The 13,064-nt window shown below is 41.4% G+C and overlaps 1 protein-coding gene across 1 annotated transcript in view; it reads left to right on the forward strand.

Annotated features, from left to right (window-relative positions):
• The window catches only part of PKHD1L1 (PKHD1 like 1), a 1,597,738-nt gene that overhangs the window by 970,244 nt on the left and 614,430 nt on the right, over positions 1–13,064 (forward strand). Inside the window, exon 39 of the mRNA XM_044066249.1 lies at positions 2,560–2,730. Within this exon, the coding sequence (XP_043922184.1) occupies positions 2,560–2,730 (171 nt within the window). The remainder of the gene's footprint in view (positions 1–2,559; positions 2,731–13,064) is intronic.

Raw genomic sequence — 13,064 nt, forward strand, 5'->3', positions numbered from 1 at the left:
CTATCAAAATTGCGAAAGACAAAACAATTTCCATTCACAATTTCGAAGTAAACCATTAAAACAGAATCACGACCGCATTACAATGCTGACTCAGCTGACTGACACAGCAAAGTTGACATTGTCTTTGAAAACATCATGTGATATCCATATAAGAACTCATGTAAATGAAACTCCTATACAACATATCACATTTTTGCAGGGGGCAAGCCCCCCTGCACCCCCCCTGTGGGGGTGGGCTGCACTCCCCTCACCCCCTGCTAACAATATATTCCAACTCCAAGATTGCACTACAGTGGAGATATGGTTAAATTTCCAAACCTCACTGTACTGTGATCTCAATACAGTTTGTCGAACACTTAAAGATGAATGCACTACTGCATTCGCATAAGTGTGTTCAATATTACAATACAGCCAACATTTTGTGAACGACATTCAGAATAATAACTGCCGTCAGATTATCGTTTGCAAAAATGATAGTAAACTGCTTCCAGAGCCTGTCCATGTCTACTAGGTCTACTGAACCTTTTAATTCTCAAAGCCATGATTAGGGAAGTAAGGAAACTGAGGCACCTGCAGCAGAATCATAATGCTGTTGGGGATGTTAGACTTTAAGTCACATTCTTTTATACATACCTGGTAGCACACAGTGGGAGGGAGTTGCAATGAACATTGGCACTGCCCTGCCCCTTACCTCTACAAGGGACTAATAGCAAGCTGTCCTGCCTGCCCACAGGCAGCAATATGCACACTTATCTTCCCTGTCGTCCCAGCCAGGATGGACACAGCTGCTGTTCTCCCTGTCCATAACTTCAAGTGACACAACTGCTTCTTTTACTCTAGTTGCATGGGCCATTGCCAGGGCTGGGTCTACTGCATGTGCTCAAGACACATTTGCTTGAGACACACATCCTTGTTATCATTTACTCGCTCTGGCAAGAATTCTAACTCCCACTAACCTTTCTCCTCTAATGTTAACGCTACCTACCAGAGCCCTTATCCTACCCCTAAAAACTCCCAGCCACTGTCCTAACCCTAAAGTCTCCCATCCCTCCCTAATACTAAAATCTTCTTTTCCCAATCACGTCCTAAAACGAAACTGCCCTTCCCCCTCCCATTCCACATCACTTCCTAAACCTAAAATCCCTTTCCCCTTCCATCCACGAGCACAACTAAACCTAAAATCCACATCCCCCTACCCAACCCTAAAGTACCTACAACTCCCTAAATCTAAAAGCCCCTTTCCACCTCCTCAAACCTAAGCCTAAAACACTCTTCCTGCCCATGATCACTCCCTAAATATAAAATCTCCATCCCCTTCCTAACCTTAAAGTCCCTATCACTCCCTAAACCTAAAATCACCTTTCCCCCTGCCTACACCTCCTGTTTCTGCTCCTGTCTGTGATCATTCCTTAAACACCAAATCTCCATCCACCTCCCTAACCCTAAAGTCCCTATCACACACTAGACGTAAAGTCACTGTCCCCCTCCCTAACCCTAAGTCCCTATTGCTCACTAGACCTAAAATCACTGCCCTCTCCCTAACCCTGAAGTCCCTATTGCTCACTAGACCTAAAATCCCTGACCCCTCCCTAACCTTAATGTCATCACTCCACTCCCCGTCTCCCACTCTAAATCTAAAAGTACCCTCCTGGATCATCTTCCCTAGTTACCTGGTCCATGGTGAGCACTTGCTGGCAGCCACCTCCCGTGATACTAGCGGTTGATGTGGCAGCTGTGTCACTGAACTCACATTCAGGTTCGATTGTGAGCAGCTGGTCAGATGTGGTTATAGCCATTCAAGTCACTGGCTGCAAGTTACTGGAATATGAGCAGCTTGGGCTCAAATGGCTGTAGAACACCCATCTGGGCATTTTGTCTTTCTGCCACTAGCATAGGTTAACACATACTGTGTTCTGTTAACAGTCCACTAGGTATGTATTCTGGTGCAATGTTTAATGTGTCCATATTTGCCACTGTGCTTGAATCACAGATGAAAAGGGTCCCAGAACATGCCAACATACCTGGTTAACAACTATAAATAAATAAGTAAAACATGTTACATTACAGTACCCATTTCTACCTACACTCATAGATGGTCTTAGGCATAGGCCAGCTAGGCAGCTGCCTAGGGCACCACACTGGCAAGGGGCCCTTTTAAAGTTATCTGGATGATGTAGGTAGACCAGGATAGGGACATCAGGTGGTGAGGATGGGGCGTTATGGAGCTATTTTGCCTAGGGCACCAGTTGATCAAAGGCCATCCCTGCACTCTAACAGTGGCGAGTGCAAAATACTTAGCCACTATGATAAAAAAAAATCATGATGTCATGTCTGAAAGTAACCTTCATTCTGCAATACTAGTTGATATACACTATTCAAAAATGTCAAGTGAATTTAAATTGTTGTAATTCTAGAACAAGTTTAAAAATGGTAAAAGTCATAGGAATTTGAGATGAAAAAAGCTGTAAGTAGTTAAAGTGATTCCATAATTCAATATGTACTGTACATATGATATGGAATGACTTCCTCAATTCACCATAAATCTTATTACATTTCCAGGTACCTTCTCCTACCAGTTCACGTCTCCTGGTGCGTACTACTACAGCAGTGGATATGTTGATAACTCAAATAATATTCTCATGCAGGGAGTTGTGCTTGTCGCCCCAGTTCAAGACAGCATGTTGAAACTAAATGTTTTAGTGGATGGAATAGAGGCAAACTACATTCAAGGTAAGAATGCACTTACTGAGTATAAAACATCATCATATTATCTATTTGCCAGCTATGTTGTACATGTAATTGTTGTGAATTTAGAAAACCAGCAGCAGTACTGAGGCCCATCTATCATGCACAATATGGATATCTTTAGGAACCTGACTGATCTACAAGCACATTAATATTTCATTCTTTATAGAATACTGACAGACTTTTAGTATTTTCCTTCTGGTTTTAAAATGCTTAATTGTAATCATTTTGGCATTAATGCAAAAGAGTACACACAAAGAAAATTAAAACTATTCAGAAAAAGGTAATAAGAAATAGCTGTGCCACCACTGAAAAATGACAGCAGGCTAGATAGTGGCACAAGGTTTGCTACATGAAGCTTCATTTAAAGATAAGTGTTTGGTCAGCTGCTAGAAAACAAAGAAACAAAATATTTGAAAGTATATGAATGTTGCTAACAAGGAAGTTTGCCAACCACAACTGGGGTGAGTGATCCCAGCACAAACTTTGCTCAGACAGGCCTGCAGCAATGAGGTAGGGGGATGAAGCCCTGACTACAGCTCCCAGGTAACATGAGTATTAGTAATAGCATGGAGTTATGACAGCACAAGGAGGGAGGATGAGCGTGGCCATTCTGGGGGGGGGGTGCTCTTTCAGGAGCATACGTGAGTTGATTCCCCTGGAGTAAACTGTGAAAACAACTACTTGCTTCCTATTGGGGTAGGTAGGGCAGTTCTGCTGATGACACTACCTCCATGTGTGGAGATGAGGGTCAGAGAAAAAAGTCTCAAATCACTCCTGGAGGCTGCATATATAATGACCCCTTTTATTCTGGCTCTTACCACTGGTGATGGGGAAATGAATGGCTAAGAGGAGGGAGATGAAGAGCAGGCAGTGAGGGCAAAGAAAAGCAAGAAAAACCTTTGCTAGAACAAAATTCTCTGTTTCCCTCATTCATAATGCTGCCATTTGTCACCTGAGACCTACTATGGTCAGGATAACATTTTATCTGGTACTAAGCAATAGTGACAGATTGGGTGTTAGGGAGTACAGTAGTCTATGGCTAATGGGCTCACATATACATTTATACTACATGAAGTCACTAGTGAGGATTATAAACCTACAAAAAAATGGATTATATACAGGAAATCAGCACTCTTCTGTGAACAATGAGCCACTGGATTAAGTAAGTCAGTAGACAAAAGCAAAACTGCAAGCTAAATCGAAAACATTTTTATTCCCAAGGGTAAAAACTGAAAAAGAAACTGCCAAGAGGACAACTTTCAGAGTGCTTAAGTAAGTAGTCATAGCAAAACTGTCAGTACGAGGAAGGAAGGCTTTATGTAGCATCATATTACTAAGAGATCATATTACTAAGAGAAGAGAAAAAATATTCAGCTAGTAGAAAAAAAGAGAGATAAGATACATTCAGGTCATAAGCAAGACAATAAAAGCAAAGGAGTATTATCTTTTTTAGAAATGGAAGAATCATACAGGATGTACAAAACACACTAATCTACAATGATTATTCATTCCCTATTCATGGTGGAAGAAGCTGGACATGGACCATAAATTTGATATAAGGGTATGACATCTCTGTTACGCCACTGCCAATGAAGCATAAACAGTGAGAAGGATAAGCAGTCCCTCAGCAACAACTTTCAGACTCCCAAGTAAAGAAGAGGAGAGTATGAGAGGGAATCCCCAACCTTAAACTACCAAAGAAGAGAAATTGGGGGGGAAATCATAGAACTGTGCAAGGAAGTGGAAGTCTGTGACTGAGCAGAGCTGTAGGTAGTACCTGCAGAAATTAGCCTAAGACTATTTATGAAAGCTTATGTACACTGAAGATAAAGAATAATTTTGACAAATTCTCAATGAACAAACAAATCATTATCTATTGTGGTTGAATCCCTAGTTGAGTTCATATGGTGGTTCCATCTGCAAGGGGGCAGAACTACTTGGTCACGTCACACATGGAGACATTAAGTACACTGGAAAATCCAACTGCATGCTGACCCCTTGGACATGAGCCGGCATGTGCATGGGAAAGTGGGTTTTAAATGAAAACTCTACCTTTCCAGTATGCAGATGACAGTCCCCCTCTGGACTTCCATGAGTCTTACCCCAGAGAAGGAATGGATGAAAGTGCTCATGCCTAGAAGAATGAATCAATGTGTAGCATGACTAGGAAGGCTGGGTTCAGTAGTCAACACTGGGGGGGAGGGGGCACAGGCTCAGAGGGAAAAAAAACAATATCTTCTATAACCAGTGCAGCAACTGGTCCAGTTATTCTTAAAAAATAAAATAAGCTGCCTCACAATCTGATCGCTAATTATAAATCTGATACCAAAAATCAAATTTTCAAATGTTTCAAGATTAGTATTATGTTCTGTGCATGGATGGAGATTTACTGTGCATGTACAGAAAATTAATAGAAATGAAGTAAAATTATCAGTTAATGTACTGGTGGACAGTCCAGAATGTATCATCTGCCTTTTTCCAATTACTTAGTGTGACAGCTTTTTGCTTCACTGTGACCCCAAAAACAATAAAAGGGGGTCTTGGAGAATGAATGAATAAATGATTGGGACAGCAGCTTCAGCAATAACTTTCAGACCACAGAGAAAAAAGAGGAGCGTATGACAGGGTATCCCCACCCTAATAAAACCAGAGAGCAGAAAATAATCTACCATACTTTTTAAGATAAACCCGTGGTGGTGGTGCTGCGGTAGCATTGTCGCCTCACAGTAAGATGCTGTCCGGTTCGATTCTCAGCTAGAGCATCTTCTGCATGGAGACATGCGTGAATGGGCGTACCTTCGTTGAAGGTTGTGCTTCAGGCCTGGCAAGCGATGCGTAAAATCAACTGCCAATCATTAGCGGACCGGAGTTCCGCTGTGGCGACCCCTAACCGGGAAAAGCCGAAAGACACAAACAAACTTAAAAAATAACAGTATCACAATGGAATAACCAGGCAGGAAAAAACACAGTCTCTGAATCCTTCAATAAAAAATAAAATGTACATTTATTGTAACAAACAATCGGTAAGCGCTTTTGCAGTCAAGCTTCATCAGACCTCTGACTGCAAAAGCGCTTACCGATTGTTTGTTACAATAAATGTACATTTTATTTTTATTGAAGGATTCAGATACTGTGTTTTTTCCTGCCTGGTTATTCCGTTGTGATACTGTTATTTTTTACGTATTTATCTTTATTATTTTCACAACGGAGTCTTTATCCCTTGGACTATACGCTTTTTTATTATGCTTTTTTTATTATACTTTTTAAGATTTTTTTTTTTTATGTGAGGATCATGGAACTATACAAGGAGGGATGTGAGACAGGCACTGGAATGAATTTGCCACCAACAGTATTTATACTGTCATGTATTTATAATTCAGCCAAAGACCATTTGTATTTGTGAAGCCACTGCATGTATAATGCCTACAAGCATTCAGTGCAAACGATAATATACCAATTATTGTTATACACATAGTTGTTTCTGAGGGGAGAGGTAGAAAATTATTTTATTCCTTTCCAGATGTTTTAGCCTTCTTAACCCCCTTACCCCATCCAGCCCATACATTTAAGGTAACATAGCACCCCTGTCTCCAGCTGCATTTCTTAATACCTTTTTTGAATTTTGCTTTGACAAAGGTCTGAAACAGAATTTTGTTTCTAATGCTTTCTGGAGTGCAATTATATCACATGAATGGAACTCACGTTTCCTGGTCATACATCCATATATATCTGCTGTGACATCTTGTTTGTGGCAGCTTTAATGGTGGCTATAGATACAGATTCTACAATGGGGCAACATTATTATTTTCCCTAAATCAATAAACAAGCAATCTATGTAGTGTTCTCTAAGTCTCAAAAAACCTACTATCCAAGTATAGAGGGTCCAAAACAAAACAGTATAAGGAACTTCTCTGTGTGGAAGTTTTTCAATTCCTGTAAGTCTAGTTAATCACTATAGATAAAAAAATCAGAAAATGGTAGTAGAAGTAGTGAACTTAAAAACATCCCTAGTAAAATAGCAAGGGGTTAGGATAGCAAGAATGGTATCAGAATATGATGAATTTGTTCATCAGTTGAATATATTAAAAAAATATGCTGATAAAGAGAGGATACCCAGAAACATTCATGGATGGGATATTGAAGGAAGTTACAACAAAGAGAGAGAATGGACATTTTACTCCTCTGTTAGGGAAAGCACAGAGTAGCGAAGAAGTAGTTGTACATAATGAAGGGAAACACTTCAACAAATCAGGTATATTTAGATTTAACATCCAGTTCTACAATATTAAAAGGATTTTAACACACAACTGGCACATATTCAGTGTGAACCCAGAATACCTTGATCTGGTAGGAACATTCCCTAAAATTGTTTATAAAAAAGATACCAGCATAAAAAATATGATGGAAACCTATAGAAAGACAGCTGCAAGGCTGGGGGGGGGGGGGGCATGGGCAAATGTGGATTCTGCATGCAATGCAAATATATCCTGGAAGGCAAGGAGGTATATATACCCAATTATAGTGGCTATATAATACAAAACAAGTTCACTTGCAGTAGTAAGAGAGTCATATATCTAGCTAAGTGGTCCCTGTGTCCATGTTTTTACATACGAAAAACCATCAATGCACTGAGCACTAGAATCTACCAACATTATTATGACATTGGTAGGAATGAAACAAAAAATGCCCTAGATGCACATATTGGCTTGCACCCAGGACACAGTTTCAGGTTCACTACCATTGAGCAAGTCACTTTGGGTGAGGGGGGGCCCTGAATGAATATCTAGAACTGAAGGAGCTCAGATGGCAAATAAGAACTAATGCCTATGAGGCACCAGGACTCAACAGTGCAATTTATATTAGTTTTATTTTGAAACTTAAAGCAGAATTTTACATGTAAGTGTTTATATAGGATGATGTCATGTAGCATTTTTAAGAATTTATTTTGTATTTATGTATGAGTTCGCTTTTTGTACAAAGGAAGTGATGTCATTTTATGTGATTAAGACAATGAATAAAAGGTGAGGTTTTTGCTACAATGGTATTCTGATGAAGTTTCTATTGTGAGACGAAAGCGCTCAATCAATAAATTGTTGTGGATCTTACTGGCTTCTGTCTGGCTTTTATATCATTTTGTGGTTGGTGTGTGCTTTTCATACTAAATCAGAAAATAAAAATGTATTTTGAAATATTATTATTACTATACAGAAAGCCTACAAAGAGCAATAGATATGATACCGGTCATTGTTATACATATAGTAGCTTCTAGTAGGTACTCAGAAGTAATCCTAGCAGGGTAGACAGTCTGTTTCCAGTCGAAAATCCTTTATTACACACACAGACAAGCAATCCAAACAAAACAAAAAATAAATAAACAAAATGCATTAAGCACACAGACAAGCAATCTGAACAAGTTTGCTACTACCATTTTCTGATTTTTTTTTCTGCTTTTCAGTATATGGGGGATTAACTAGACTTACAGGAATTGAAAAAGTTCCATATAGAGAAGTTTCTTTCACTGTTTTATTTTCCCTAAATCCTCACAGAAACAAAGACAGACTGGGACCTGGTAAATTGTTTCCACCAACCCTTTATTGGTTTCTGTCTCTAAACTCAGGTCACTAGCAGTACATGTAGATACTATGGTCTTGCAGTAGGAGACATAAAATTAGCCCTGTGTATTTAGTGCCTTCACCATTCATTTTTTGTTGGTGTTTTCAGAGCCTTTACTTGTTTATAGGACAGAGTCAGTAATCTGTTTCACCTAAAATCACATTGCATATTCTGTAGACTATGAATAAGTGCGTTCATGACTAGCATTTTACTGTTAGTTAACATTGTAATATAACATTAAAGGGGCAAATACAGTAGTTTCTGAGGGAAGAGGTAGAAAATGGCTCAATTACTTTCCAGATGTTTTAGCCTCCTTAACCCCCCACCCCCGCCACATCCATTCCATCAATTTAAGACATTATAGTACCCCTGTGTCCAGTTACATTTCTTGATACATTTTTTTTTAATTTTGCTTTGACAAAAGTCTGTATCACAATGTTTTTTCTATTGATTTGTGGAGTGCAGTGATATCTCAGGAATGGAATTCCAGCTCATAGGTTCATAGATTCATAGATAGATACTAGGCTATCTGCCCTAGGGCATTTATAAGCCTAGCCATTGTGTATTTGGCTTCTGCCTCCCTATTTGATTAGCCTACTGTGCCTCTGTAAAGTAGGTCACAGAAGGTACCCTTTTAAGATTAGTTTACTGTGCCTCTGTCTAGCAGGGACACAGAAGAGATCCCAGGGGTGAATTTGCGATTTCCCATCCACACGTCCAAATTTCGCTTGAAGAGGGTCAGTGAGGGGCTGTGTCTAACATGAATCGGGATTCTATTCCAGAGTGAGGGGAGCCTCTGGGAAATGAATCTGTCCCTCAAGCATGTCCTATTTATTTTTGTGCTGAGGTTTAAGTCCCTGGAGTGTGTAGCTCTAAGTGACTTGGATTTTTTGAGGTGGAGCATGTCCATTAATTCTGGATTTGACATGGTTTTGTACGTCAGGCATAGATTGCCTCTGAGTAGGCGGTAAGCAACTGAGTCGAGCTGGAGTTTCTTTAGTCGAGCTGCATAGGACATCTGTTTGTAGCCCATGATCCTCTTGGTGAGGTACTTTTGGGGTCTCTCCAGTTGCTGCAGGTGTCGGGTAAGGTACATCCCAAAAGGGGTATTGTATTCAGTTATGGGCCTGATGAGTGACGAGTAGAGGGGCACAATGACCTCTCTTGATCTAGATGCAAACCCTTTCATGATAAGGTGGGCTATATAAAAGGTCTTTCTAACCACTTTGGCAACGGGATTATCAAAGGAGAGATTACTATCTATGTTGGTCCCCAAATCTCTAATTACTTCCTCCGTACTTAATGGATTACCACCTATGTGGTAATTTGTGGGCACCTTGTTTTTCCCAAAGGGGATGACTATGCATTTTTTAGCATTTAGCTTGAGGCCGTGGCTCTGGCACCAAGCATCCATCTCTGTGAGACCCTTTTGGAGGATGCTTGTGTCAGCTGGAGATTCAATTATGGCCCCCAGTTTGCAGTCATCTGCGAACATTGTAAGCCATAATCCCCCCATGTTAGCCTGAACCTCAGAGAAGTATATACTGAACAAGAGATGTCCCAGAACTGAGCCCTGTGGGACTCCACTTGTAACTGATTTGGAATCGGACATGGCACCTGCGATTCTGACCATGTGGGTTCTATCTCTGAGCCAGTTTGCAACCCATCTTGTGATATAGGGGTTGATATTTAAACTGGTAAGCTTATTTATGATGCCCGAATGGCGTATTGTGTCGAAGGCTTTTGCGAGGTCCAGGTAGGCTGTGTGGACTACCTTGCCCTCATCTATGGCTTTGGTAACTGTTTCAAAGAAATCAACTAGGTTTAAGAGGCAAGATCTGCCCTTAACAAAGCTGAATTGGGTAGGGTCCAGTGTCTGGAGGCTCCCAATGCCTTTATTTATGAGTTCCATGATAATACGCTCCATAGCTTTACAGACCAGACTAGTCAGGCTTATGGGGCGATAGTTTCCAGGGTCCGTTGTGGCGCCACCTTTGTGGAGTAGGACCACTGTAGCTGTACGCCATTCTTTGGGTACATATCCTGTAGTAAGGCTAAGTTTGAACAGTGATTTAATGTGAGGGTTCAGTTCTTCTTGGAGCTCATGTAAGACACAGCCTGGGACAACGTCCAGTCCCATAGATGCTGTGTTTTTTGCTTTGGAGAGGGCAGCTTTCACCTGTGCATCTGTGATGTCAGGCAGGTTACATTCAGTTGGGATAGGCATTTGCTCCTTTGGGGGGGAAGGGGGGGAGAAGTTTGCACTGAATCTGTCTGCCAGGATGTTGGCTATGTCTGTAGGTTTCGTATATTTTGTACCGTTATGCAACAATTCAGAGCATATCTGGGAGTTTCCACCCATATTCCTGACTTAACTAAAGAAGGCCTTGTGATTATCTTTAGTGTCTAGGGCAATTTTTCTTTCGAAACTGGCCTTTGATGATTTTATGAGGGATCGAAGTTTCTTGCTAATACTGATCAGAGATGCCTTCCCATTTTGGGATTTTGCTCTGTCATGTAGTAGCTTCCTCCTTCTGTTGTATAGCTTATTTATGGCCGGGGTCCACCAGACCAGTCTCCTGTTTTTGGAGGAGTGGGTCTTGGTTTTATTTGGGATAGCATGATCCATGCATTCCTGCAGGTGCTCATAGAATGCATTTGTAAAGGATTCTGCAGATTGGGCTGTATTATCCTCTGGCCCGGGGGTTTTGAAGGATTCCACCTCAGTCTTGAGAAGTGCAAAGTTGGCTTTTGAGAAATTCTTTACAGTGATTTCCTTGGCTGGGGGTGGGGACGGGATATGGATGTCCAGGAAAATTTGTTTATGGTCTGATCTTACCAATGAGGGGTTTACCTCTGGTGTGGAACATACAGTCCCCATGTTGGTGATGACCAGGTCCAATATGTTGTTCCCTCTTGTGGGAGTGGTGACCAGTTGTTCCATCACGTTAGAGTTTATAAATTCAAGGAACCATTGGGCGAGGGTGTTTGGGCTTGAGTAGTTTTCCCAGTCAATGTTTGGGTAGTTGAAGTCACCCAATAACATAGTGTTTGGAGAGACCTTCATATTCTCCAGTGTTCTCAGGAATGCCAAGTGGGGTTCCTGTAATAGGGAGGGTGTTCTGTAGCAGGTTTCAAACTGAAAGGCAGTTTTGCCCACTGTTAGTTGCACATGGATGGTTTCCGATGCTTCATGCAGTGCCACTAACCTGGAGGTGTAGGTATCTTTGATGAATATAGACACTCCCCCTCCTTTTGTGCTTCGGTCCGAGTTTTGAGGCCAAAACGCATGGTATGAGTTATAACCTGGCAGTGCTGGGGTGCTCTCAGGAGCCTTGAACCAGGTTTCTGTTACTGCACAGACATCGATTTTCTCTGTACTGAGGAGAGTCTCGAGTGCGTGCATCTTAAGGTTTAGACTTCTGGCATTGAGTAGCATTACCTTTAGTTTTTTTATCCTTGGGTTGTCTATGGAGGTGGGTTTGTCCTTTGAATCTTGCCTAAAAAAGGCACTATGGGGGTGGCAAGAGCCTTGGCCAGTATACGAAAGCCTAAGGGTGACAGGTGCAAGCCATCCCTAGCGAAGCAACGTGGCTTGTCGAGCATGTCATCCCAGGCTGACAGACACTGGATCCCTTTTGAATGACACCAATACTTTAGCCAGTTGTTGAAACTGATCATTTTGTCTTTATACTGTGGCATCATTCTTGGTGAGGGCAAGATGCTACTCAAGGTCAGGGTCATACCAACCTGGGTTACATGGTCAGAGAGCTCCTCTATGTCTCTTTTCATGTAGTCCAGGGAGGTACGTCTCAGGTCATTCACACCAGCATGGACAATGATGGAGTCATACTTGTACTTGCTTTGGAGTGACCTGAGTGCTTGTGTTATGTGGAGCATCCTGGCACCTGACATGCAGCTTACAGTGACCTTCTTCTTGTTCAGTCTGGTGAGCGGGACGTCAGTGTGCCGGACAATAGATTCCCCTATAACAAGTGTATTTGGTGTGTTGTTTGGCCTTAAGGGCTGTGACTGTGAGGCACACTGATTTTGTGAGATCTGTGATTCGTGTGTATTGTTGAGGGGTGGCTGTTGCTTGGATGTCTGCTTAGGAGGTCTTTGCTGTTTAGGCAGATTTTTATTTAGAGCCTCCGAGTATGTTTTTGTGTGTTTATGTGTTGGTTATGCAGATGCAACAGGTCTGTGTGAGACTGGATTTGTGGTGTGGGTGGTTACCTTTTCCTCCTGACTGACTGTGCCAGTCTTGGGTTGAGAGAGCTCTGCCTCCAGTTTGGCTGTGTAACTGCATCTCTCACATGTATTAGAGTTTGTTGGAAGGAGGAGAGGGTTGTCTGTGTACATAAAGTAATTGTAACATTGCCTCAAAATTCCCAGATTCACCGGCTGGACTGGAGAGTAACCTTGAAACTGACCCTTGGATATACCAGATTAGTATAGGGAACTGTTTTTTTACTGATCAGATTAGGGAAGGGAACTGATTTTTCACTTGATCAGGAAGGACCAATCGGGAGCCTAATACTTATGAGAAGTCAAGGAGGGTGTAGTGCTTTAGTTAGTTAGTGTTTCCTTATAAGAGCTGAGCTAGTGCAGGGCTTTAGAAAGAGAATAGAGTGATTACTTTGAAAGTTTGAACAGTTCTAAGGGAAAAAGTGAAGAGCAGACTTTGTGGAGCCTGGAATAGT

This window comes from Protopterus annectens, chromosome 3.part1 (genome assembly GCF_019279795.1).
Source record: "Protopterus annectens isolate FY-2018-M chromosome 3.part1, PAN1.0, whole genome shotgun sequence".
Taxonomy (NCBI): domain Eukaryota; kingdom Metazoa; phylum Chordata; order Ceratodontiformes; family Protopteridae; genus Protopterus; species Protopterus annectens.